We start from the raw sequence: 26996 nt of genomic DNA on the forward strand, positions 1-26996 counted from the left end.
ACTGACTTCCTACTTACGGCTCTGACCCTACTGACCCTGCATTAACTCCTCAATCTCTCTCTCTCTCTCTTTTCCTCTCTCTCTCTCTTTTCCTCTCCCTCTCTCTCTCCTCCTCTCTCTTCCTCTCTCTTTCTCACACACACACACATGCACACACACACACACGCACACACATACACACACACACATCCTTTCTGTGTTGTGACACAATTCCTAGGACACTAGGATAGTCTCTAACTTAAGGTAAATTCTGACACATTCTTGTTCTGAATAATGTCTGGTCATGACCAAAACCAGCCTATTTTCTTTTGAATGCTACATATGCCCCCTCTTCACACCTTACACCCCTTCCCTGCCCCCTGCCCCAGATTGAGAGCTGAATCCTTTTGTTTGACTCCTAAATTTAAAATATATAGTGAAGGAAATCTTTGTCCTGATGCAAAAGGGGAAAGACATGCAAGGTAGGTCACTACCTGAATAATTGTCTCCCACTTTCTGCCTCAGAGTTAAACAAGTAACTATTACTATTAAGCTTTGTTATGTGACCTTTGACAAGACACTTAACTTTTCTGGGCCTAAATTTCCTCATCTGTAAAATGAGGAGGTCAGACAAGATGAGACTGATCTTGAAAGTGCCTTTCAACTCTGAGTCTATGAATCCATAAAATGATGTTGGTGGTAGACTATAAGGTAGTATTTATGTGTGTGTATGTGTGATATGTACTTGTGTGTAGTGTGTAGAGAGATCTGGAGAGTATGTTAAAGGGCTCAGACCATCTCTGCCTAATGAGTTATGGCAGAGACCTAGAATTTACCTGGTTAAAGCATTCATACTTCTCTTTTATAGTTCTATAATAACCGGTATCCATACAACTGAACTTTTCTCTACCATTCATGCAGCTTCGCCAAGATCGAGATATAATATCCTTTCCCATCAATTTCATAAATGTACAAGTCCTTATCAATAATAAGAGAGGACTTACCTGTCACTGTAGGCAGCCGCAGTGGCGGTGGCGGGTTGGGCATACCGGTAGGCAGCATAACCACCCTAAAAAAAAAAAAAAGTTTGACATGAGGAAGGCAAAAAGATCAAAAGCATTATTAGCTGACAGACACTGAAGCAATGCTCGAAGGACTATTACACAAATACTATTGTTCTAACTATAAGGTTAATTTAAACTAAATACATAGAGGTATAAGTAATAACCACACTGGACAGTTAAATAGTTTAGTATCAACCCCATTTGCACGTCAAGGTTTAAGCTTTAAATCTATCTATAGGAATATTCTTTGGATGCAAGTTTTCTATTGAACTTTAACATATGCATTTTTTATGGATGTTAATTATTCTTACATGTGAATACTAATACTGTTTAGTCAACATTTCTCAACATTCAGTATGGAAAGATTGTTTAAATTAATATTTTCAGCCAATGATAAGTCACACACCATGACATATTACTAGGATTCAGTCAGTGTATTTGTTTTATGTTGAAAATGTGATAAAGTCTTCTAATTTGTAAATAAAATCATTATTGTGAAGGAATGTGAAAATAATTAACATTCACTTGTATGTAACAGTAATTGCAGCTGTTCAATTAAGCCAAAAGGACAAGTGAATGTACATATTTGAAAGGAACTGTGAGCAGTGATGCATTGATTTATCAAACTGTGAAAACAGCAGAGGTTCTTGCTCAATAGACCATGGTGATACATCAGCCATTTCCAAGTGATCTTAGCACAATTAACAAATGGGACCTACTTTCCACAGATAACACAAAGACCACTCAGATTCTAACGATAATTCATCATCCCATAATTCTCTGAAATTGTGGGCTATGCCCCACACCTAACAAATAAGACTCACTGCTGGGATGACATAGCCATTGGCCAGGCCATACCCACAGTACTTAGGTCAGAGGGACTCTCATACTGAGTCAGGACAGGGGAGTCCAAATTAGCAGGTATTCAGTGGGGACTTCTTCTGGCTTTCAATTGCTGTATCAAATTGGGGACAGGTTAGTGAGAGATGAGGAGGCAGAAAGATGGAAAGTGCTCTAAGTAAAATCCTGCTATTTCTTCAGGGTATGTTAGTTCAACTTGGTTGGGGACCACATTCTAAACTAGAGTGTAATGGCAATTGCGATGCATTAATACCACCTTTGTAGTCCCTCAGGGCTGAACCAAGACAATCTTAAATTTCATGAGAAATGGTTTCTTTTTTCAAGCAGCTTTCCCTTCCTTCCCTTACCCCAAACTTTCTGTTTGGGTTAATTCATATATATACATATATATTTTTGTCTACTCATAGATATACTCAATACTTGGTTATCTTGAAAGAAGTCCCTTTTCTGGGGCATCTTTAAAATTGCTCCATTAAGTCATTTTGATAGGGGACCATTGGTACTTTGGGATAAAGATACCTGAAGTTTAAAAAAAAAAAGGAGGTTAAGAGAAAAGGTCCAAGAGACCACTATGTGACTGAAACAATTTGCCTTCCAATCAAGGATCAGAAACTGGAATAAAATTAGTTGATTAGTTTGTTCGAGGACTGGATCAAATATCATAAAACCAAAAGCACTTCTCATACTGGTAAAAAGTCAAATTTTCTGCCAAATGTCATATTACAGGATAGGGATACAAAGACTTAGAGTTCTTTATGCTGTTTCCCTTGTGCTGTTTCTCAGCTTTTATATTATACAACCAAGGACCAAGTACACAAGCGAATGTTTTGAAAGTTGGGTTAGGCCAAGAATTGACTAGTAGATTTCTGGGAGGCATTAACAATGAGATACATTTGAGATGTGAGCTTCTAAAATAAATTTTCTGGTAAAATTCTTTCACCAGTACTCTCATGGCTCAGAAATAGTGATTCAGTGAGTATCATAGCTCAGTAAATATTTTTGTGGTCCCACATCTCTCCAATAATACTTAGAATCTATGTGTCCCTTCCATCTAAGCTAGTAGGGATGTTTGTTAGTCAATAACTGTGACAAAGATGGGAGTGGTAGAAACTAATATCTTGAAAATGTCTGAAAATAATTCACATGGTCTGTGTTGGCATGTTCAGACTATACACAACATCTATGCCATTATATTTGTGGTCCTTCTGTCCAATGAATACAGCTCTTTGGAAATTTTTAATGGAGTCCTTCAGCCATATTTAATGAATGTGGTCATGCTAGGAGACATTTCTGGCTCTCCATAAGACAGAACAATGAACTGGAGCCTTTGTTTCTTAGAAGTCTATTCAAAGAATCTCTCACTTATAAGTCAAGGCAACAATTTATAAAAGTCCTAAAGAGATGATGGGTCTAAAATAATGGAAGTACATTTTGGTCTTGACTGTATATCTAGCTGATAATTGAAACATGGGAAAAAAAGGGGTAGGGGGAAAGATTAAGTGGCTAGGAATCTTGATGCCTGCATTCTGAGAAATTTTTTCTTTGAATTTTTTTCCTATGAAATTCCTATTAAGAGCATGACATATTTGTGCATTAACTCAGTGTACATGTGCACATGCTGTAAAATGATCAAAAAATTACAAATTACTTTAATTTGCTTCTCTAACAGGTGACTCTAATCAGTTTTATTGCCTCATATTTTGTAGCTCACTGAGCATAACCAGAGCTCTTTCAAGGTTCCATAGAATTGTCTAGCAGGGAGAGTTCCTAACTAACTACCCAGTAGCCAGGCTATTTTCATATAGAATTGGTTCCTCCAAATAAATGACATCTTTTGACAATTGTGAGGTTTTTTTGTTTTTTGTTTTTTTGGGGGGGGGCTATTATCACAATACAGGAAAACAATAGAATTCAGAGTTTAATTTTGCACTGTTGCTTATAACATTTATTTCTCAGATGCTGTGGAAGAAATATAAAATTCTATGTAAACAAATTTAGCTATTTTAAAGTGCTGTAGTATGAAATCCTGTATACAAACATCAAAAGCCAAGTTCCTCCATTTCTCACTGGAGAAATTGATAGCTAGGGGCAGCTAGGTGACGCAGTGGATGAAGCACCGGCTCTGAAGTCAGGAGGACCTGAGTTGAAATCTGGCCTCAGACCAAACACTTGTCACTTACTAGCTGTGTGACCCTGGGCAAGTCACTTAACCCCAATTGCCTAAAAAAAAAATAAAGAAAGAAAGAAAAAGAAAGAAATTGATAGCTAGAGTAAGACCACTTCCTAGTGGCCCATTTGTAAAATTAATTTCATAATACTTGAGTGAAGTGGTATCAAACTCAAAAAGAAATGGTTTCATGTGGGCCACATATTGACTTAGAAAATCACAAGTTAACATTATCTATGTCATACTGTAGTTTTATATATTCTGTCAGACATTTCCCAGTTACATTTTAATCTGGGTCCAGTGGCTCTCAGCCTTTTGCTATCTGCAGATGCAAATTTGACACCTTTGCTCTGGTGCCTTGGGTAAGTAATGGGAATTTTCTGGGTTATCTAGGGTGAGGCAAAGGAAATCTGAATCTGTTCTATAGATGGCTATTGGGTCCTAAAAACTATAGCATAGCTCAGTAGAAGCATTCTGTATTAAAAATTCAGTTGGACTTCATTTTATACATTAGGGGCCTTAGGGATAATGTGCTCCTTTATATGGCTCAAATTGCTATAAATCAATTTATATTCTAAATGTACCAGGGAGATCTTTCTATTTAAAAGTACTCTTAAGTGAATCCTTTTATGAAATGAAATATAGTTCTGCTAATTTATCTGTTTAATAACTTGAGGTTTTCACATACTGGGTTTTCTTAAGATGAGTAGGCAGAAGATGGGGGGAGGGAAGAAGGAGAAAGGGAGAGCTGTTGAAATCTTATAAGTTGAACTTAAGAATATGACATGCTTCTGCATGCCTGGACCCAAATTTTTAAAGTTAGTACTTTCTCTAGAACTTTAGAAATTCCTACGAACAAAAATGAATTTATTTAAGAATCTTTAACTTGAGCTATCATCAATTTTTAATGAAGATGGCTAGTAACTGGCAAAGAAAGACTAGTTTGAGTTGTCTTAAAATGCCTACTTTCACTTTCTTGGCTCTCTATTTTTATTATCTGGTTTCACTGAAGTTCAAGATGACAATGGCCAAAAGTTTTGCATCTTCAGGCAGCCAAACAATAATAGTTCCACTACCTCATTTCCCTTTATAAAATCAGTAACTTTAATAAAATTCATCAACCCAGGGAATTCCTTCGATGTGGTAAAGAATGTTGGGAAAATTAGAGCAATATGTGGACCCAGATTAGAATGATGCAGAGAGTGCTTGGCCCTACTGCATTAAAGCAAAAAAAAGCTAAGCTGACACTGAGGCTTAGTTTAGGTTACTGGTTTAATTATTTGGGTTGAATTTGGGTAATCCACTCACTATGGCAAACACCCAATCAATTCAGTTTAACAACCAATTTTATTCCCTGAATTGTTGAGCAGCTCCAATAAAATCACCAAGTCAACCCCTGGTTGTTGGACTAGACAAATATGGCAAATACAGCTTTAAGCTGGGCATTTCTTGGGAAGAAACAATTGATGTGGCTATTCTGTCTCTTCTGTAGATTTTAATGATCCCTCCTGATTGATGTGTCTAGTACTGACAGGTGATCTACCATTGGGTTGTTTAGTATCAGGTGTGAAGCCAGGTAAACTGACTGTAATGTCTGGGCTATGATTTGGGTCAGTATAACTATGGTCTAAATGGTAGAAGATAAATATAAATTTTTAGATATTAATTTAGGTTCTATAATTAATAAAAATCAAAACTGGAAAATGCCATTGCCTAGGTCCTTCCTCCTTTGCCTGTATGAAAAAAAAAAAAGGCCCCCGCCCCATAGTTTCTTTGTTAGTAGGATTTCACAGCAAATCCACAATCAAAGTGATGTTTTTCCATCAGTTGGGACTTCATACCTGCAGTAATTTATTGCCATACACAGGCTCTTGATACACTACTCTATAAGGAAACAGAAATGTAATGTTTTCAATGCAAAAAATGAAATAAATAAAAATGCTTAAGTCAGACAAAATCCCAGAGCAATTCATTTACAAGTTTGCTTCTACTAATATATAGATTAATCTACACATAGCTGTACATACATGATAGGTGTGATGATAACCAAATACCAAAACATAAAAAGATATTTTCTGAATCTTAATTGTGATTTTATGTGAATTGGGAATTCATAAGAAAGAAAAGTAATGCAAAAACACATAAAATGCAATTGCTATATACAGTACGGACATGCTTTTTTTAAAAAAAGAAATGACGATTTCATGGCTTCTGATTCCTCAATACATATTTAAACAAGTCATATTACTCATTTGTAAAAGCCATATTCTTGTCTTTAGTTTCATGTAAGACCCTCTGAGAATTTTAGATTGTGGGCTAATTGCTGTGAATAAAGTAATACGATTTTGGTGAGGTCAAAATTTGTGCAAATAGTGCCCTGCAGTAGCAGCATGTACTCAAATTCACACTATACAAAATTATAATTATGTAAAATATAGATGTTTATTTTAGCAGAGTAGAAATATGAAGTCCAAATTTGAATACCACTACCATTTAAAGGGATTAATTTATTCACACTAATTAGGCCCTCGCTATAATAGTACTAGTGCGATCATATTTAAATATATTTTCAACAAATTGAAATTGATAAAAGACAACAAAGTTTTGTTCACTTGGCTCAGCTTGAAAACTAAGAACACAATGAAATAAAGAAGTTACCATCCTGCCCTGTTATTTTTAGTTCTTTTTCATAAAGGAATTAAATGGTATCCTTTTACAGTAAAGGAGAACACACTTGTAGTAGGTGTTTCATTTAGACCTAACACATCCTTCACACACCAGCTAGATTCCGTTTTGGCTTCTGTGCATGGTGGTACAGACTAGGGGGTGGTGGTGGGGAAATTTTTGGCCAGAAAAAAATATTTATTTAAGGGTAGGTGTGTTTTTTCATGTGACAGGAGAGATTCTACCCCAATTCCTCAAAGGTCTAATACAGATATCTAATTATAAGCACCCTTTAGAGCCCTGTCTTAAATGTGTGTGTGTGTGTGTATGTATTTTGGATTTTTTTCTTAAATTAATTTCATTTAATGGAACAACCTATATTGAGGTCAATGAATTGTTGACCTTTGCATTTAAGAGGTAATGACTGATTCTCTTACATTTTTCCCCCTTACCAAAACTAAGGAATAGCTTGCCTTGTTCTACTCATTAAATGTTTCAGGTGCAGATATTGTATGTCTCCACAAAACACATCTTTTATTGCATTTTTCTTTTTTTTGCTTTTTGTTACACAATTGGGGTTAAGTGACTTGCCCAGGGTCACACAGCTAGTAAGTGTCATGTGTTGTATGTCTGAGACCGGATTTGAACTCAGGTCCTCCTGACTCCAAGGTCAGAGCTCTATCCACCGTGCCATCTAGCTATCCCCAAAACACATCTTTTATGTAAGATCCTTGAGAGTTGAGTCACATCTTATATGTTTGTGTTCTCTTTCTCAAGCCAAGTGTTTAACACAGTACTTTGTGCATAACAGGTACTCAGTCAATATATTGAATGGAATAAAATAGATTTATGCTTAGGTCAGGGAATTAGAACTTGCGGTACTTATTACTGAGCTATCCTTGTCCCTTCAGTCTTACTATGTCAATTAAGCCACTGGTACGCCTTCTTGGCTTTCAGATCCATGGATGAAAGGCATTATTTCAACTAAAAAATGGTAATTAGCACTGTTGTCGACGGCGGCCTTGAGGATTACAGAATGACCTTAAGACATTACCTACTGTAAACCTCTTTTCTTTACAAATGAGGAAACTAAGGCCCAGATTGTTAAAGTGACTTCCCTAAATAATGTAATTAGTAAGAAGCAGAGTCAGAATTTGAACCAAATGTTTTGGGTGCAAATCTAATGTTCTTTCTACTGTATCATACCAAACTGAAGTACTGAGTGATAATATGATTTTATGTAATATTTTCTATTATTTAAGCTATTGCATTTTATTTATATGCTATGATGATACTGTTCTAGAACCTCATTACAGCATTATTTGCTACAGTGTTGTTGTTTAGTCATTTCAGTCATGTCCAACTCTTTGTGACCCCATTTGGGGTTTTCTTGGCAAAGATACTGGAGTGGTTTGCCACTTCCTTCTCCAGTTCATCTTACAAATGAAGGAACTGAGGCAAACAGGGTTAAGTAACTTGACCAGGATCACAAAGCTAGTAAATGTCTAAGCCTGGATTTGAACTCAGGTCTTCCTGACTCCAGGCCCAGTGCTCTCTCCACTGCACCCAAGCTTCCCTACACTGTAGCATTTGTTATAAGTTGAGTCTATGTTGGCTGTGATTTAAAGGAATTTAATTGCTGAAGAACCAAACAGAAGTCTCTTATGATGTATAAGAAAAGTCCCATGGTATGGACTCCTAAGAACAATGTTGGCATGAGGCTTCCCTTTGGGCCATCCACAGTTTATCAGATCTAGTGATTCTGTGCTTGCTTCAGAAGTCATGCTGTTTCAAGGCACAAGCAACAAAGAAATTCATTTTAAGGTCACAAACCAGTTTCCTCTCTATTCGTAGCCACTTCATCCATCTGAAGGCAAATTTTAATGCCCTCTGGTTTCTAAAGCAAACTGAAATAATAGAGTCTCATGAAGGGTAGCACCTTCATGACTCCAGTAAACTACAGTTTTCCTTATGTTCTAGCCTTGTCAAATATGTGACTATATCCCCCTATGCATGTAGCCCTTTCTGCAGATGGACTGATTCTTCTTTCCTCCTGGCCTATAAAGAATCAGTGAATCCAAATGTAAAACTGGGCAGGGGTTGGGGAAAAAGGGGAGCAGTTAAAGCAAAACAAATATATTCTTTCAGCGTGTTTAAAAATAGCTATTTTTAAAAAAAAATTAATCAACTTAGGATAAAGCTTTATACCAATATATCCTTGCACATATGCAAATACAATTTTAACTCCCCTATAAGTGTGATGGCATCAAATGGTAGAGGTTAGCTGCATGTGAAAAACAAAACAAAACACTAAAACAAACAAAAAACCTTGTAGAGATTTGGCCTTAATGACCATACAGGTTACTTCTCCCTGACAGCAACCACCAGAGTTGTCTATTACTGGCTAGCCGAAGGACTTGGTGTAAGTCACACTGTGCAGGAAATTTCTTAGGGAGGGCAGCAGTGCTGAGTGGATAAAGTGCCAGTCTTAGGAGTCAGGAAATTGGATTCAAATTCTACCTACAGCACTTACTAGTTTTGTTAACTATGTGCAAGTCACTTGTCTTTTCCGAGTCTAAATCTCCTCATCTGTAAAATAGGAATGATACTTGTAGTAAATGTCTTACAAAGTTGTTGTGAAACCCAAACAATGAATATAAAGTGTTTTGCAAATCTTAAGATACTATATGAATGTCAATTATTATAATGGGAAATATCTAAAAACTGTAATTAAAAAGTCTGAGCTAACATATCTCTCATACACTGCTCATCAAAATGTCTCAAAACCTTGAATAAGGCAATAGTAATAATGACAACTTTGACTCATTCCTAACTGCACAGAATCTTAAGAGTTGGAAAGTACTTTAGAGGCCAATCTTTCACTCAGTGCAAGTATACCTTTTACAATTTTACAATTTCAAAGCTTGTCAAGTGATAGTTCAATAGTTTCAGAGGTAGCCTCTTCTATTATTGGATAGACTTAATTCATAGAATCAGAAGATTTTGGAAGGAACCTTAATGATTATCCATTTCATATTATGGGACCTCCCTTTACAGATGAGGAAAATGAGGCTCAGGAGGTTCTTTAATAACTAGTACTAAATTCTTCCTTATACTGCCTTGAAATCTGACTCTGTAACCTCCATATTTTTAGCCTAGTTTTATCCTTTGGAGTCAAACAGAACAAGTCTATCATCTCCACATAACAACCCTAAACAGCCCTTCAAATATTTGGAGATAGTTATCATGTTTCTCTTAAATCTTTTCTCCAAATAAGGAATAACAATATTAGATAAAAATGGAGGAGAAAAACAACAAAAAAGACAGTGAGAAGTACTAGTGGTAGGTGATCTTAATCTCTTTTTTTTGGCTTTTATTGTAACAAACAAATCCATAAATATGTGTCACAATTACCATTATTACTTAACCCTCAGGTGGAACTGGCAAGTTTGAGGCATGGATAGAGAAAAGGGAAAAACAGAATAGAAAAAAGGATAAGAGGAGGGGAAAGGGAATAAATGGGAGAGGGATAGGAGGAAAGGGAAAGGGATGTATGAGGTAGGACATAGAAGGGTGGCACAAACAATTTTCTCAGTGGCATCAGTGCTATAAACTTGCTGATCTTAGTCTATTAGAACACTGAAAAAAAGAATAAACTTTTTTGCTAAAAAAAATTAGTAAGTTACTTAGCAGAATTGAATTTTGAAACATAGCTACTCTGAGGTCTTCCCTCAAATATATTATGCCTTTTTTTTGAGAGAAAACAAGGAGGCTTATCTAAAAGCAAAGTTCCATGCAGTTTGGGATTTTCCTTGATTTCCCCTATGCCTAGAAATTTGACCAACTCTTAAAATGATCTAATTCTATCACTGTGATATGACAATTATGGGCTTGGCTTAGCTTCTCTTTGAGAAGCTCTCACCTATTTGTAATTCTCTTTTTCTCAACTCAGAGTGGCTAGTATCAAAATGAATTATGGAATTAAGCATTCCCATGGGAAGAATGAAATGTTTAGTAAACTGTTCTACTATAAGTGCATCAGGCCTTTCATTCATAAATAGATCCTTTGTCTTTATTTGGTGTTGGTGTTATTGCTTCTTTATTTGGCAAATGCCTTTTGTCTGTTTCTCACTTCTTTTATTTGATTTCATTTTCCTTTGTTCTTTTGTTGATGTAATTCTCTCTGTACTCTTCCCTCCCTAACACTTCTGCTATCTAGTGTTTCTAGCTATTTAAATTGCTTTCTTCCCTCAAAGAGTTTACTATTTTTAACTCTTTATAATGGGACTATTTTCCTTTCAGAATCCCTTTTTTTTCTTGAAAAAGCTTCAGTTCACACCATTTTAAATGGTTATTAAGTGGACTTTAGTTGTGCCATCCAAGTTGGTACTCAGCAGGAACATAATGAATTCTGAACTATCTGTTGATTCACTCTCTGCTAATTTCTATACACATAGACCTCACCAAGTCTGTTTGATAGACACGGCAGGTAGATAGAACAGTGTAAGTCAGATGAGAAAGAAAGGAGGAAAAGGGCTGTGGGGGTTTAGTAGAGAGTCACCAAAGAATTTGGATTTATCCATACCTCAGGAGAAAACATACGCAGATATTACTGAGTCTAACACTAAGATTCATTCTTCATTGTTAAAAAGACGGTTCTTAAGCTGCGGATATCATTTTTTTAGTTACAAATAGGTGCATTTTGTCTAGCATCATAAGTTACTTTCTGATTTAGTGGGTCAGCATCAAGTGGGTCTTTTTCCTTTAATATAACTGAGCTTAATCTGGAGTTTATGGATAGATTGGGCAGGGGTGGAGGTGGGAGGAGTTTGTGAACTTGGAGGAGAATCCTCATTATATTCATCTTTATTTCAATATTAATTGGTCTTATTTTATGCATTTAATGTTTTATTTTTATGCGTTTAAAAATATTATTTTCTTAGAATAATTCTCCTTCTTAAGGAGTCCATAGGCTTCACCAACCTGCCAAAGTGATCCATTATACCAAAAAGTTAAGAACTTCTGGTTTAGATGGAATAAATACAAACATGTTTAAGACTTCATTAAAGCAGAGAAGACACTTGTCTTAGAAGATCAAGTCTTTGGATCTTAGAGCTAGAGATTATCTAGTTCAACATATTCATTCTACAAATGATGAAACGTAGGCCAATGATATAAGTAATTAGGAGCAGATAGAGGAATAGACTTCAGATTCCCTGACTCCCAGTCCAATTTTTCTTCCACCAAGTATATAAAAGACTTTAGTGTTGAAAAGAAGGATTCCCATTGAATTCTTTTCCAAATAACAAAGAAGCTCTCCCTTGCCTCTAAAATGGGAACAGGATGAAACCAGATATCAATATACATACTTTCAGAACATATACTAAGTGATTTTTACAGGGTTTTATCTTAGAAAAATAATTTCCCATATTGTTTCTAGACCTTCCACAAAAATATAAACATCCTACTTTGAAGGAACATTGAAGAAAATTGTAGGTAACTGAGAGGTCACTACTGTTCTTCTGTTTAGGAAGGCTAGAAGATTAGGTTCGTTCAGACTAGGATCTTACATCTAAATTTTAGTTGTAGTCAGCTATTGATAACAAAAAGTGAATTAATTCTAAGGAAAGTGAGTTTCTGTGTTTAATAAAAATGGAATCTTCCTTTAAAATTCTAGAGTCAGAGAATATTAAAGCTGGAATGGACATTAGAGGTCATGTGGGGTCACAACTCACAGTTTAAGAAGCACTGAAGGGGTCGCCAGTGGAAAAAGTTTAAGAAGCCATGAATGCAACACTCTCTTTATTCCAGAAAGGATGATGAGGCCCAGGTAAGTGCAATGACTTTTCTAAGATCACAGATGTACTGAATAAATGCAGGTGAAATACTGTTATGGGCTGGGGTTTGATGAACAGAAAGCAGTTATGTTGAGCTAGCCAACTGTTTTTATAGTTTAAAAATTATATAAGTATGCATGCCACCTTACAAGGGAGAAACATATAGAACAATGAGGGTGGAATAATTTCATTTTCTAAATGAATTTTTAAAAAAACCTTTTATAACCATTTTAGTTTACCAAGGATTAAGTAAGAAATACAGTGTCCTTACTTTCTTCCATCAAAATACCCTTTCTCAGAAATGTGAACTGTTTATCATATATCTAGTTTAATATCGCAGACTATGAAGTATTTTTAAGGTGCTTTCTTGGGTGATTAAAAATACAAATGGGTGATGCTTTTAAATTCCACCTAATGAATTTTAAATATTCATACCATTTTGCTTTCATCGTATTTTGGAGAAAGATTGATTCTATAATAATTAAGGTGATGAAATCTCTCTGCATCAATAAAAAGAGGTTTAATTATGATCTTATCTATTTTAAGCCAGGTATAAAAAAGTATGCGGAAAGGTTTCAATAAAATTCTAGAATCAGATAGTGTTTTTATTTGGGGGAGGGGCAGTGGAATGATTGGAGAATAGAGATTGAAGTTTAAGATTTGAAATATATTTTATGGTAACAATTTAACATAATTTTCTACTAGTTTCCTTGTTAGATGATAATTTTTTTTCTTATTGTTGCTACAAATAAGTAATTAAATGTTTATTTTAACAAATACAAGTGGAAACAGAGCCATGAAAATATCTTTTAACTCTTCAAATGAGTAACCATATGGTCCTGGATGTTACAATAATAATGTAAGGAGCAATACTAAACTTTGGAGAGCACATTTTTGTGGAGTGAGGGAGGAAGAGACGTTAATTTCACAAAAGAGAAATGTTTTCTTAAGTCTGTATTCATTCTGGATATGATGGAAGAGTTACACAACTATACTTCTCAATTATAGCCATAATGAGCGGAAAGGATTTTCCACCTAAGAGATAGTTCTCTCAATTTTTTGACAGGCCAGGAAAAAGGAAATAGAAAAACAAAAAGAAACAAATAAACAACAACAACAACAAAAAACCAAAACCTAGATTAAAGCTACATAGCAAACTTGTAAAAAGAATGACTCCAGGAATGTTCAGAGACAGCGTGCACATTAATGAATACTTACATAAATGTCTGCACCATAAAATCCATCCTGGTAAACAACACTGCAAGGATGCACACACAAAGAAAAACATCCATATTAGTGCATTTCCACATGCAAACACACCAACCCCTGCACTGGTGAGGTTATTCTTGTCACAAGAATGAAAAAGGTGTAAAGGGGACAGTGTTCACATTGCTTAAGGAGGTTGGGCAGAATATCAATAGCTTTAGCTGGGAAAAATGAAATTTGCATTTGTTTTAGCAAGAAGCAGGGAATGGTGGTGTACTGTACTTCAAGTTGCCGAGTGTTTAAGGATGGAAATGTAGAAATGCATAAATTCTAAATTTAGAAATTGTTGAGTTTTAACAAATGAAGCCTAGACAAATACTGCTTTTGAAAGTTAGTTTTGCATTTAGTGAAGACTCAGATTTTCTACTTAATATATGAAATGTTAGTAAATAAGTACCTTGAAATTATAGCTTATTTACTTATGTCTATGTAATGGGACACACAGCTGAATGATTTTTATTTAAAATACAGAATTCTTTTTAAAAATATGAAACTAAAGTAGACCCAAGAATTTCATTTTAGCCTCTAGATATCATATGCATTTTCTGTTTTATATATATGTATACACACACACATATATATACACACTATATATATATATATGTCTATATCATTCATCCTAAATTCTACAAAGTAAATTTAGAACACAGTCTTCAAACCTCCAAATCTCTCTGACTGATGCATGAAAAATGACCTGCAGACTCTTGGAACTATTTCTAATTATTACAGAACAAACCCAGTCCTTTAATTAATTTCCACAAAACTATCTTTACAGAATGACAATCTCTGCAAGAAAAAGACTACTCTAGAGAAAACCTGACACAGAGTGTTTTTGAATATTCTTAGTCTAGCTCAGGCCAGGGACACCCAATACATGTTGTTCTAGTCTAAAGCATGGCAATACCTCAGGGCCAAATGGCATTTTACAAGTTAGGGAACCTATTTGATTCACTTTTTCTGTGACTTTTCCAAATGATTCCTGATGCTGAAAGAGCATGTATATGTTAAACCTATTAAAGGAGACAACATTTAAATAGAAAACCAGCTCTTGTTCAGTAAAGTGCCTTTCTGGATTTCAGCTTCAGAGCTGGTTTTACCCCCAAAACCAGTACTTTGTTACAGAGAAATCATTTTATAAACACATGAATGCCTCTGCATATGATTTGGTCTAGAATTTAAAATGTGTGTCCAAAGGAGATTTTTCAGAGCTGATACATGTTGTCTTTAACAATGTAGAAAGGATTATCAGTGCTTACTTAGGAGGTGGCCAGGTAATGGTTTTCTACTGTTTTTATTTTCATTTTCTAAGAATAAGGTTCAGGATCCCACGTGAGAAGCAGCTTAAACTTCTAATCCAACATACTGAAATAGAAAATGTTGGGAACCATCGTCTGGATTCTCTTTAAGCAATTCAAATGGGTATAGTTTTCGTCTTTCATGAAATAGGCTCAGAGTATTCTATGGGGCCTCAAAATGGAGATGATGCAACAGAACAAACCATACAGAGGTGTTTAGAGCTCAGAGCTATAGTCAGGTTTCAAACTCCCCAAAATATTTCTGTTCTAACTTGCCTTATTCTACTTCCTTTTTGGGAACATTTGGGGACACAGTGGGGGATGGAGGTGGGGAAGAAGAGAAAAAAATTATGAAAATACTTTATTCTTGATAATTGTGATTGATAATAATCATAGGTTTCATAAGCATTACATTGGGAGGTTATGCTAAATTACTTCTAAATCAACTCTAAGAATGTGCTCTATGTTCCAGCCAAACCGTTCTACGTGTTAGTCTTTGAATTTGGCATTCTTTCTCCTGCCTCCATGACTATGCACAGATTTTTCCCTGTGTTTAGAATATTTTCCCAATTAATCTCCCTGTCTTAGAATCCCAACCTTCACACCTCAGCTCAAGAATCATCTCCTAAGGGAAGCCTTTCTTAATTCCCCTGGTTGCTAGTAGTTTGTCAGTCTCAAAAAATCTGTATTTATTTCTTTATTTAAATATTGTATTTCCCCAGTAGAATACAAGTTCCTTGAGGGAAAGTATGTTTTTGTTTTTAATGTCTTTGTATCTCTAACACTTTGTATAAAGAAAGCACTTACTAAATGCCTGTTGAATTGGATTGACTGGATTGTATATAAAGTCATTATGAGTAGAAAGAACCCAAAGTATTCTCAGCAAAATTATTATCTACTTTTCCAGATAGATCTTTGATATAAACAATAAGGTAGAATGAGAAATGGAACTAGGAATGAATTTTAAGACCTGCGTGTAATCTCAGCTATACCACATGGTAGCCATTTGACCGTGGCCATACCTTCATGTCTTTGGACCTCAGGTTGCTAACTTATTAAAATAAGACTGGAAGTTAAGATTTACCCCTTCAAAGTTCATACCTTTTAACTTCACTGTGAATATAAGCATCCATCTAACACAATGAACTCTTGCCACTTCTTCGTTTTCCACTGCTTTTATAGAATCATAGAATTACAAAGTTGTGTGAATAAAATGGTTCCTTCAAGGTCAAATAGCTGGTCTTGAACCCAGATCTCCTGACTCCCAGAGTCAATGTTCTTTTTAGTATATCATTATGTTGGTCATGCCCTAAAGTTAACTGAAACTGAGGACTGTTTCCGTTTCTTTTAACTCATATTCTGTATTTATAAGAAGAAAAAGTAAAGATGTGGTTTTATTTAAGCTAAAAGGCCCACTGTTAACGAAAGGGGATGGGGTTTGGTGCTGGTGGTGGGTTTTTTTAAAGCTTCACTTAAGTTCTTATTATCTGTCAACACTGATCAAAATTATGAGACAATTGCTCACCTATCTCCTTTGTCCATCTAAATATGGCCTCCTCTGTGCACAGATAAGATCTCAGTTTATTTTGTACTTTAGTTTTTTCAAAGTGCTCTTATTATTAATTTTGAGTTTTCTAGCAACTTTATAAAGCAGCTAGGAAAGGTATTATTGTCTACAATTGATTGATGAAGAAATTAAGAGGACCAAACAAATCAGATAAGTACACATAGTTAATTAGGAAAAGAGTAGGCCTAAAACCCAAGTCTCTGTCTAGACTGACACTCTTTCTACTAGCCCAGGAGTAATATGTTTTGATCACCTTGTGTATTAAAGATTAGAATTCCAATAATTACTCTTAAACTGAACCTCAAACTTGGTTTTTGATCAGGAGTGTCCAGCTCTCAATTTGAAGATGACAGCATAGAAGAAAAATAATGCTGACTCACAGAAAACTAATCTCAACCCATGCATTAATCAGCATTTGTTTGTTACAATTATCAGATAAAGGAAGTTAGGCCCATATGTCTCGTTTAATCTTTGAATCTCCCCCAGTGCTTATAAACACTCTGCATTAAGAAAATACTTAATAAACATTTGTTGTATTGAATTGAATGAAATAAGCTCATCTGCTGTCAGTTTCCTTATATCTTTTGGTTTTCATGTAGTATTATTTTAGCTGTATTATTTATTTATTGTTTATTATTATTTAATATTATTAGGTATTATTATTAGTTACCTAGGAACTTAATCCAAAAGGTAAAACTTGTTTTTGGTAATATTTATGTTTCACATAACATACCACAATCAATTTGTCTAAGAGCTTGAATAAATTAAATTAAATCCAATGTCTCTCTTTTTCTTTTTTTAATGTCATAAGAAACCCACTCCCTGGTAGTTCAGATTAATTAATAGTAAAGGAGGATCAATGAAATGGGGAAAGTATGCAGCTACTGATAAATTAAGTCCAGAACAAATAGTGAAAGAAAACAGTTCCCTTCATACTTTTTGCAAGCAAGGCTTGTTGGCTGAGACAGGCAAAGGCAATTCTAATCCTTGTCAATCCTGCCAAGATTCTTTTGCAACAGCATAATGCAAAGGCACAATTCATTTTTTTAGGAAAGTAATAATAGTCAAACATTTAAGGAAAAAAGAAAGCCAGGAGTTATTGCACTAAAGCAAAATAATTTTACTTAAATAAAATTTAAAATAATTGTATAGGGCTCCATCAAAATAATATACTCTACGCTAAGAGTATGACTTCCGAGACATGCAGAAACAAAAATACTTTTTTAAAAATCACTGTTCATAAATACTCTGGCCTCCCTCTGTTTCTGCTAGGAAGAGTAATTAAATATAATTATGATGTTAAACTCTAGTCCTGTTAGATTTAGATGCTTCTTTCAACATTTAGAGATTATCTCTCCACTGTAGAATTGTGTCATTGCTAAAATTTGGGGGAAATGCAGTATTATTTGGGGGAACATACTGAAAACGGGGGAAGGTGGTATTGTTTTATGCCTAGTACTTACAATAAATGAACAATGCAAACTGGAGATTAGAAGTCAGCATGAAAAAAGGAAATGATGAAAGTCTACTTTGGATGGAACACCTCAAGGGATTCCATTCTAGCATTTGAACTATACTTTATGAGGACTTTAAAGGTATTCCTGGGGGAATTCCATTAAGTTTCATTCATCAAGTGCCCAGCAAGGAATGACTTTTTCTTTGTTTTTTATGATCCTAAATATCATGAAGTACACTGACTATCTTTCTAAATTATTCTTAAGGTATTAATATGCCTACTTTACAGAAGAGAGAAGTGAGGGACATAAAGGCAAAGTTCATTACCAAAAGTTATGCAGAGAGGTAAGGAGAAAATCAAGTCCAGAATCCAGTATCTCCTGTTACCCTGTCCTTATGATTGCCTATTAAAAAAAAACATTGGCTGACCTAAATTAATCAAGCCCTCAGGCTCACATCAGTTGATTTAGTGAGGCATGGAGGAAACATTCCCTAGAAGCTTCTGCTTACTCATATGAAAATAGAACTTATAAACTTCCTGTGACTCAAGCTTTGTCACCAGAAGATACGAAGGTAAAGCTAAGTAAGTGGATAGAAATGCTTATGTTGGCTCCATGAATGAATACTTCTGGTGTGCACATGTCAAAAGGGTGGTATCCACTAGAGGGAAGATCTTTGGTAAAAGGAGACAAATTAAGGAAACCTTAAAGTTAGGTCTTGTAATTGGTTCAAGAGCCAGTGAACTTTAGAACAATAAACAGAAGAGACCCTGTAATGAAGACAGCCTTGCCACAAGTCTCAGGTTCTGGAGAGAATCTGCCGAAGGAATACATCTTACCTGCAAAATCAATCATCTGGACCCCTGTTCGTGTTCTTTTGTTCTTCCTGAGTACAAGTTAGATGCCGTCTCCTACCTTTTCCTACTCTATATGAGTAAAGTGGATGAGGACATGGATCCCTTTTTCAATATATCAACTCAGGTTCTACTTTGAAACAAACCTGTTTCCCCAGGACAAAATGATCTCCTGAGCCTTCATAATGATTTGGGGGTCTATCCATAGAATATCAAAACACAGATGGAAAGGGAAAAATTCACTTATGATGTTTGTTCTACATGACACCCAACATTCCAGTGGTTACAAATATCCAGATATCTGATATCATGAAAAACAAAACTTCTGGATGATGACCTGAATTTTTTTCTTTACTTTTCATTTAGTTGCTTAGTTATCATATAGATACAAGCCATAGAATCCCAACTTCCAAGTTTCTTTGAAAATACATGCCTTTATTTTTGAGTTTTACTTGTACCACTTGAGAACTTTGCCTATTTCTTTACTATTAAATTGGAATTACAAAAGATTAGATTATCAGCAAAAGTGTTATGTGTACTACTATTACAAAAATGATTAGCAATGACACTAGGATGCTAAATCCAAATAATTTCCAGGGTATTCACAAACACATTATTTTTTGCAAGTTGAATATGGCTGCACAGCTCCCTTGTGAAAAAACCATTAATTAGTTATGCATGACTATCTTCAACAAAGACTACTTTTTCTTATAAGTTAGCAAATTTTAATTTTATAGCAGGTGTGTTATTCTGAGATTTTATAAACTACTCACGTGAGAATAAGCCATATAATTTTACTTTATGTTTTTCTGTTCAATATAGTAGTGAGATACTATGGGTACATACCAAAAATATGCAATTATCTTCCACTGAGATAACATACTTTTAAGCCAAACTAATGTGTAAACGTGCAATTTTTCATTTATAGCTATAGGACCATGTTTTAGCTATTTCATAAACTTAGGAAGCAATTTTTTTGGTTTCCACAACTCATGTACTGAAATATACATGGGAAAAAACATGTATATGTACATGGAAAAAACATCTTTGTAGAACTCAGTTTCCTGACCCATAAAATGGGTTTGCTGCAGTCCTGAGGTGATCAGAGCTCATTGTTATGATCACAGTACCACAGCGCATTAACTAAAAAGGTCATATGTATTATTTATATCTCATGAAAGTCTAATTTACTGAAAGGGGGGAAATTATAGAAGGTCATTTTGGTCTAGGCTACTTTGGGCAGCTTATAATCTGACATCCGGATTAAAGTCTCCTGAATCTAAAGCAATTAGACATTTATCATGGGTAAAATGCACTGCATTAGGGAGAAGATCTCAATATCTAATGACTAATATCTAAAAATTCAAATCTGCAAAGCTTTGCAAGCCTCTTGACTTTTCCAACAGGTTTCTGAATACAATCTAGAACATCAAGAGAACCACACCTCAGAAATTTGTATCCTGGTATAATTAGATTTCCCTTCACTGAATTACACATATCTTCTCTTGATTAGAGTCAAATATTATTGCAGTTCTTCATTGAACTTAATGGTACAGGTGAGCAGTGTCTCATGATAACTATCAAATCACGCAACTCCACTTGATCTTAAAGGTAATTAAGCAGAATTTCACCACCATTCCCTTAGGATTTGGCAATAGCTGAGTCATGAATTGCAGCCAACTGTGGGAAAGAAAGAGGTGTATTTTTTTTGGTCCCTTCCCTTATACCCCCCGAAAAGGGAGGGAATAGAGGTAAATTTGGGGGAAAATGAAATAAAACAATTTCTATTTAATCCAGTTTTTTATAAGTCTGTATTTGAAGTGGTGCTCAATTTATTCCTTCTCTCTTTTTTGGCAAACACTTCATAAATTAAGGTCAAGATTTCGGTACATGTGTCATTAGGGAGGGGCAAAAAAACACCACTATGATTTTTGTGTATAAAAAGTTTGGGGCCCAATTTCAAGGGTTAAGCATGATCCAACCTCCTTAATAACCAGATGTTTGCAATCATAAAAAATACATCTTTAGCTGTAACCATTTCTCTGTTCTACAGCATTCACTCTCAAAGAGAATTTACATAACGACATGTGACATATAAAATGCTTAAAGCCACCAACCATGACAGGACAAATTACACTCATTTTTCAATACTCGGTGCAAGGTGCTCCACTTCAGGCACTTGGATGGGCTGCATGCTGGGTTGGTTCCAGTGGGGAGACAAGACCAGCATGCACTGCACTCACAAACAGCTCAGTGCCTCAGGGGTGAGGACTAAGGGAGACTGCCACACTTACCCTCCGTAGGCTGGGATTGGGGGAGGAGGAGCCGCTGCTCGAAAGGTGTTGTAGACGGTACGGCCACGGCCTCTGAGGTGGGCTCCTCTGTAAGCAGCAGCTGCAGTTGCGGCTGGATAAGGGAAGCCAGGCACTATGGGAGACAGAAGAGAAAGGAGAAGGAGAAGATGGATGGATTAGATACAGGAGGCAAAACCCAAATCACTCCTTATGTACATGTGGACACACAGAGGGAGGATGTAGGAAACCTACCATCATCCTAGGTTTGTGTACTCTGTTTCCTCATCTGTATTATCTGCAGATAATATATAAAGTTCTTTCTAGTTATTATGTTCTAGAGTGTAACAATAATAATAATAATAATTATTATTACATCTAACACTTACATAGTATTTGCTTTATGCCAGGCACTGCACTGAGCACTTTATGATGATCTCATTTGATCCTCACAACAATCCTTTAAGGTAGGTGCTATTATTATCCCCATTTTACAGATGAGGAGACTGAGGCAAACCAAGGTTAAGTGACTTGCCCAGGGTCACACAGCTAGCAAGTATCTGAAACTGGATCTGTACTTTGGTCTTCCTGACTCCAGGCCTGGCACTCTATTCACTATGCCACCTAAATAGAGGCAGTATATTAAAGGCCAGAGAAAAAAATGAGGTTTGATTTAAAAGAAATGCTCTTGCATATATATCCTGTAAGACCTGCTTTAAAATGTAACCCCAAAGAGTGGGATGTGGGAATTTTTCTGTGCTTAAAAACAGTGAGGCAACCTGTGTAATTAGGTTCAAAAGTAAGCTATTTATAATACCTTACTATTAGAACTGAATTAAGGCCCAAGCAGAGTAGGGGCTGGAGTGGTAGGCAATATGCTATTTAATATTTATGAGAAAGATTCTCTTCATCGCCATCCCCCATTCAATATGGGTTCTGAGGATTTCAGGATAGTAAGGCAAGAGGAATGAATCAAACCAGGCTGATTTAAGCTTTCTACTTTAGTCTGAAAACTTTAAAAGGTAAGAAGAGAGCAAACCTTCCGGCTTTATTTCCCTCTCAGGTTTCCTATAGCATATGCTGCCTGTAGCACCTGGATTTCCTGGCTGGTGTTTCAACAAATATGCTTTAAATAGCAGAGAGGTGTGAATTTTAATGTAGAAAGTAAGTAGATCCTAGTATCATAAATGAGAAGTGATGAGATGAGAAGCTGGCTTCCACATTTGGGGGTGGGGATGGGAGTGGGGGGAAGGATGGAGAGCAGATTTGACTCTGGATGTGTCTTTCCACAGTTTAAATATTAAGTTTTTATAGAAACACACTGAATTTTGAAATAAAGAAAATGAAAAATTCACAATCTGCTGAAGCAGCTGGCTGCCTGGGTGAGGAAATACTGTAATTATGCTGACCCATCCATTATCACCTGGCTACAGCACCTTCCAAGTTTTACAGGATCCCTCTCAGCGACAAGCAGGTTTTACAGTAATTCTGTTAGGATTTAGATGTTGAGATACAACATGAAACAGAACCACAACAATACAGCAAGAGGAGAACATTCTGTTAAAAGTGCAAAGCCAGTATTCAATTTTATACCTCTTTGTTACAAAAAAGAAAATGCCTTTTAGATGCCATATAAGGTATTTATAGGTCTTAATACATGGCTTTTGGGCTTGCAGCAGACTGCATTAGAGAAATTCCTATTTTATTAAAGGAATGTAAACATGTCTATGAATGAGTTTTAGGATTTAAATTTCATATTCTTGAAGAGGCCAGGTCTCCATAGGCAAAACAGAGGACTGAGAAACCATCTTATGATCTAGGGCAATATAGACCATCCAAATGGAGGATCTGAACTCCAAAATGGATTCTTCACTCAGGTATCCATTTCATTTTGATTGCCTTGAGTAGGGAGCTAGATAGCACAGAGGATAGAGTGTAGGGCCTGGAATCAGGAAAACCTGAGTTCAAATCCAACCAGATGCTTACGAGCTGTATGGCCTCAGTTACCTCAATTGTAAAATGAGCTGGAAAAGGAAAACCACTGCCAAGAAAAGCCCGAATGGGGTCACAAAGAGTCAGGACCTGACTGAAACAACTAAACATCACCTTGAGTAGGCAGAAATGTCCTTTTAAATCCATTTATTGTGCAAATGTACATCATGCTTGTGAAGGCTATCTTATCAACTTGTAGAATTTGTATCAACTTGTTATCACTGGCAGGGCAGGGAGCATATCCCATTTGGCATGAACAATAAATGGATTTCAAAGGATATTTCTGCCTGCTCAGTGTAATCAAAGTGAAATGGATACTTCAGTGAAGAATCCACTTTGGATTTCATTCACTGATGGCAAAGGCCTCTCTTCACACCCTGTAAGCTTTCTAAAATACTAAATATAGTGTCAGGTACAAAATGACTATTCAAGAAATATCTGCTAATGAACAATAGACAAATGACTTAACTGTATTACAGCCAGAATTCCCAGGGTGATAATTTTCATTATTATATTATAGCCATGGTTCCCAGAGAGATAATTTCCATTTTTTATATATGCTGCCTTTGCCTAGAAACCACAAAGTTAGAAGATATATTTTCTCTATGAAAAAACAAACAGCATGGACCAAAGGATAACAATTTTGGAATTCTTACAGCTTTTAATTTTGTTAAATACTATTATAATTGAATGGTGTTGGTGTTTGAGTGTCTGTTTTGATCACATTGGAGAGCAGTGCACAGACTTAATAGGAAATACATGTGGAGAGGCATTCATGTCTTTTTCTGTCACCACATAAAAAGATAGCTCTTTCTGGAAACACAGGACAGTACAACCCCAGAACATGATAAATGATAAATGTTTGGGGGGGGGGGCGGAAATGACCAGAGAATACTTCAACTGAACAAGTATTTATAAAACACCTGCTAAATGCAAGATGGTATAATGGACATTATTAGGAGAAGGAAAGGATGCAGAAATGGAATAAGTAATCATCTTTCTGATCTATGTTAATTTTTTGCCATATTTCCCACTGTCTTTCTTCCCTTCATTGCTATAAAAATGGGAGATTCGGGGGAAAATATGTCAACATGGTTATTGGCTATTGTTCAGAGCAACCACTGTGCTGATTAGCTGGATCATCCCTTTTTCTACCAGTATGCTTTTGTAGATAAAGGTACCACATAGGATTGCATATTTGAAATGATTTATCTAGATAATTTGTACAATGCAGAACAAGAGAAGTAACTTTCTCTGAGCTATACAGATCCATGTCTCAATTCTATTTGATTTTGTGAACAAAGAAAAGAAATAAGCTACCTTCAAGCACAGCTAAGGTGCTACTTCCTACATGGGGCCTTTACTGATTCGTTCAGTGGCTACTCCCATCCCCCTAATATTTATATATATATATACATATATATATGTGTGTGTGTGTGTGTGGGTGGGTGGGTGTGTATACATACACACACACATATATGTATGTACGTATATATATTGTATTTACTTATACGTGTACATGTTGTTTGCTGTCAATAGGATGTATGCCCCTGAAGCACAAGGACTGTTTTGTTTTTGTCTTTGGATTCATGGCTCAACACTCAACAAACATCAGATTCTTAGGAAATGCTTATTGAATGGATGAATGGCACCTAAAGTTATCAGATCATTAAAGAAAACTTTTCAATCTAATTTAAAAGGAAAAACAGCAACCCTTTATTGCAGTTCTCAAAATCTGGCCTACTGGAATAAAAAAGAGACATAGAGATAAAAATCATAATTGTCCAACATTGGCTTTCTCATCAACTTTCTGACTTGTCAGTAAAATGCGTGGTAAAGGAAAGATATTTCTAAGCCTGCCAATTTGAGTTTGATTTTGACTGTTTTAACTTTAGATAATAAACATTAAAACAAATCATTAATAAGGAACAATGGAGTGTGTTCAGGTTGGGTTGCTAACACTAAAAAATCATTTAGTGTCTGACTAGGAGAAGGAAAAAAAACTGAGCTTCATTATGCTGGAAAGGTTCCCATTTAAACCTTATTTGGCATGAATCAAAGTGAAAAATTTGGTATCACTGCAATGAAAATTGGATTTAGTCCATATGCTAAAAATGAGTTTCTTGAGAAGATCACAACATAAGAATCTTTGGAATACATACTGACTGCACATCTTGTTGACAGATAAATATCCCTATCTGAATTTTCCCTGCCCATTGAGCTCCATTCTCACAAAGTAAATATTTCTATATGTTAATAAACTAAAATTCTCTTCAAAAAAAAAAAAAAGAGTGCTTGGGGCAGGTAGGTGGCGCAGTGGATAGAGCACTGGGCCTGGAGTCAGGAGGACCTGAGTTCTAATCTGGCATCAGACCAGACACTTGACATTTACTAGCTGTGTGACCCTGGGCAAGTCACTTAACCTCAAACTGCCTCACCAAAAACAAAACAAAACGAAACAAAAAAAAAAAGAGTGCTACATCATGAAACTTAACATAAAGAAAATGTTATGATGCAACTGGGTATATAAATGATATTAGGGCAAAACAGTGTGGGTATATTAGATAAAAGAATTAACCAATATAATCACCTGAGGTTCTTATCTCACACCTTATTTCCTCCACCCTTCAATGCTTGCTTCCTCCCCACCAACTATAAGATGTACTGCTACTTGTCTCAAATTGCCCCTAGATTTTATTTATTTATACAACTGGCTACTGTGATTTCTGGATTTTGAAACACAGTGGTTACCTTCAAACACAAAAGGAAATGATATATTCCCACAAACCTAGAGATCCCAAGAGAAGAAACACAAAACCAGTAGAAAATACTTGAGGGTTATAAACTGCATATTAAAGTTTTAGAGCTCTGGGATAGATGGAAGAGTAGCAGATGCAAAAACCAACAGGGGGGAAGATTCTGCATCAAAGCTATAAAAATATACAACCGCTTTAATGGGCAATTATTCTTTTGCATTTGTGCTCTGGTTTGAATTTGCATGAAACTGCCATATGCCCGGAGAAAGGTGTGCCATCAAAATGGATGAATGAATCTATCTTCTTCCCACTCTTCATCTCCCTTTACTCCATAACGCCACCTCTCCAAACCATGTGAATGTTTTAAGATAGAGAGATTTTAATGCTAATTCGGGTTTGAATTAGTCTGTGGATAATTTATTATGGGGAATTTTCATTTGCAAAATTCTAGGAAGCTAAAGCTATATCAACATTACAACCATAGTTCAGCAGGATTCCCCTTGGGGGAACTCCCATCACAAGTGCTGGCCAATAAATTAGGAAGTGGCATCAGAGGTAGCATGCTGAGGTGAGATAAATAGAATCCTATATTTCAATGAGTGAGCAGTTTCAGAAGCAGAACACTGTATGGCACAATAAAATGAAAATTTCAAATCTAATTTTTCCTCATTTTAAAACTTTCTTATTCAAATAAATCTTAACTACATACATATATATACGTATGTGTGCATATATAGATATACATATATACACACATATTTCTTGGAATCATATGATAATATGCATTAATCCCATCAGCACTAGAATATTAAGTCAATATTCTTAATAATAGCTAGTTGAGCCATCCACTGAAATAGAATATTTTTGTCCTCATAGTGATGTAAAACCAAAAATGTCAAGGTTTTCAAACTATTTTGTTGGATCATTACAGTATTTTCCTTTGTAAATT

General features: G+C 35.6%; 1 protein-coding gene across 4 annotated transcripts in view; it reads right to left on the reverse strand.

Moving 5' to 3' along the window:
* Nucleotides 1-26996, reverse strand: part of RBFOX1 (RNA binding fox-1 homolog 1) — a 411528-nt gene that overhangs the window by 33335 nt on the left and 351197 nt on the right. For 2 of the 4 annotated variants that reach the window (XM_027839403.1, XM_027839401.1), the window contains exons 9-11: nt 21303-21435; nt 5913-5955; nt 984-1048 (exon numbers count right to left, since the gene is read on the reverse strand). In XM_027839403.1, coding sequence (XP_027695204.1) covers nt 984-1048; nt 5913-5955; nt 21303-21435 — 241 coding nt within the window. Of the gene's footprint in view, nt 1-983; nt 1049-5912; nt 5956-13790; nt 13831-21302; nt 21436-26996 lie in introns of all 4 variants that reach the window. The other 2 variants (XM_027839400.1, XM_027839402.1) reach the window with 1 other exon arrangement.

The sequence above is a fragment of the Vombatus ursinus genome, unplaced genomic scaffold (genome assembly GCF_900497805.2).
Source record: "Vombatus ursinus unplaced genomic scaffold, bare-nosed wombat genome assembly UNPS02014832.1, whole genome shotgun sequence".
In the NCBI taxonomy this organism is placed as follows: Eukaryota; Metazoa; Chordata; class Mammalia; order Diprotodontia; family Vombatidae; genus Vombatus; species Vombatus ursinus.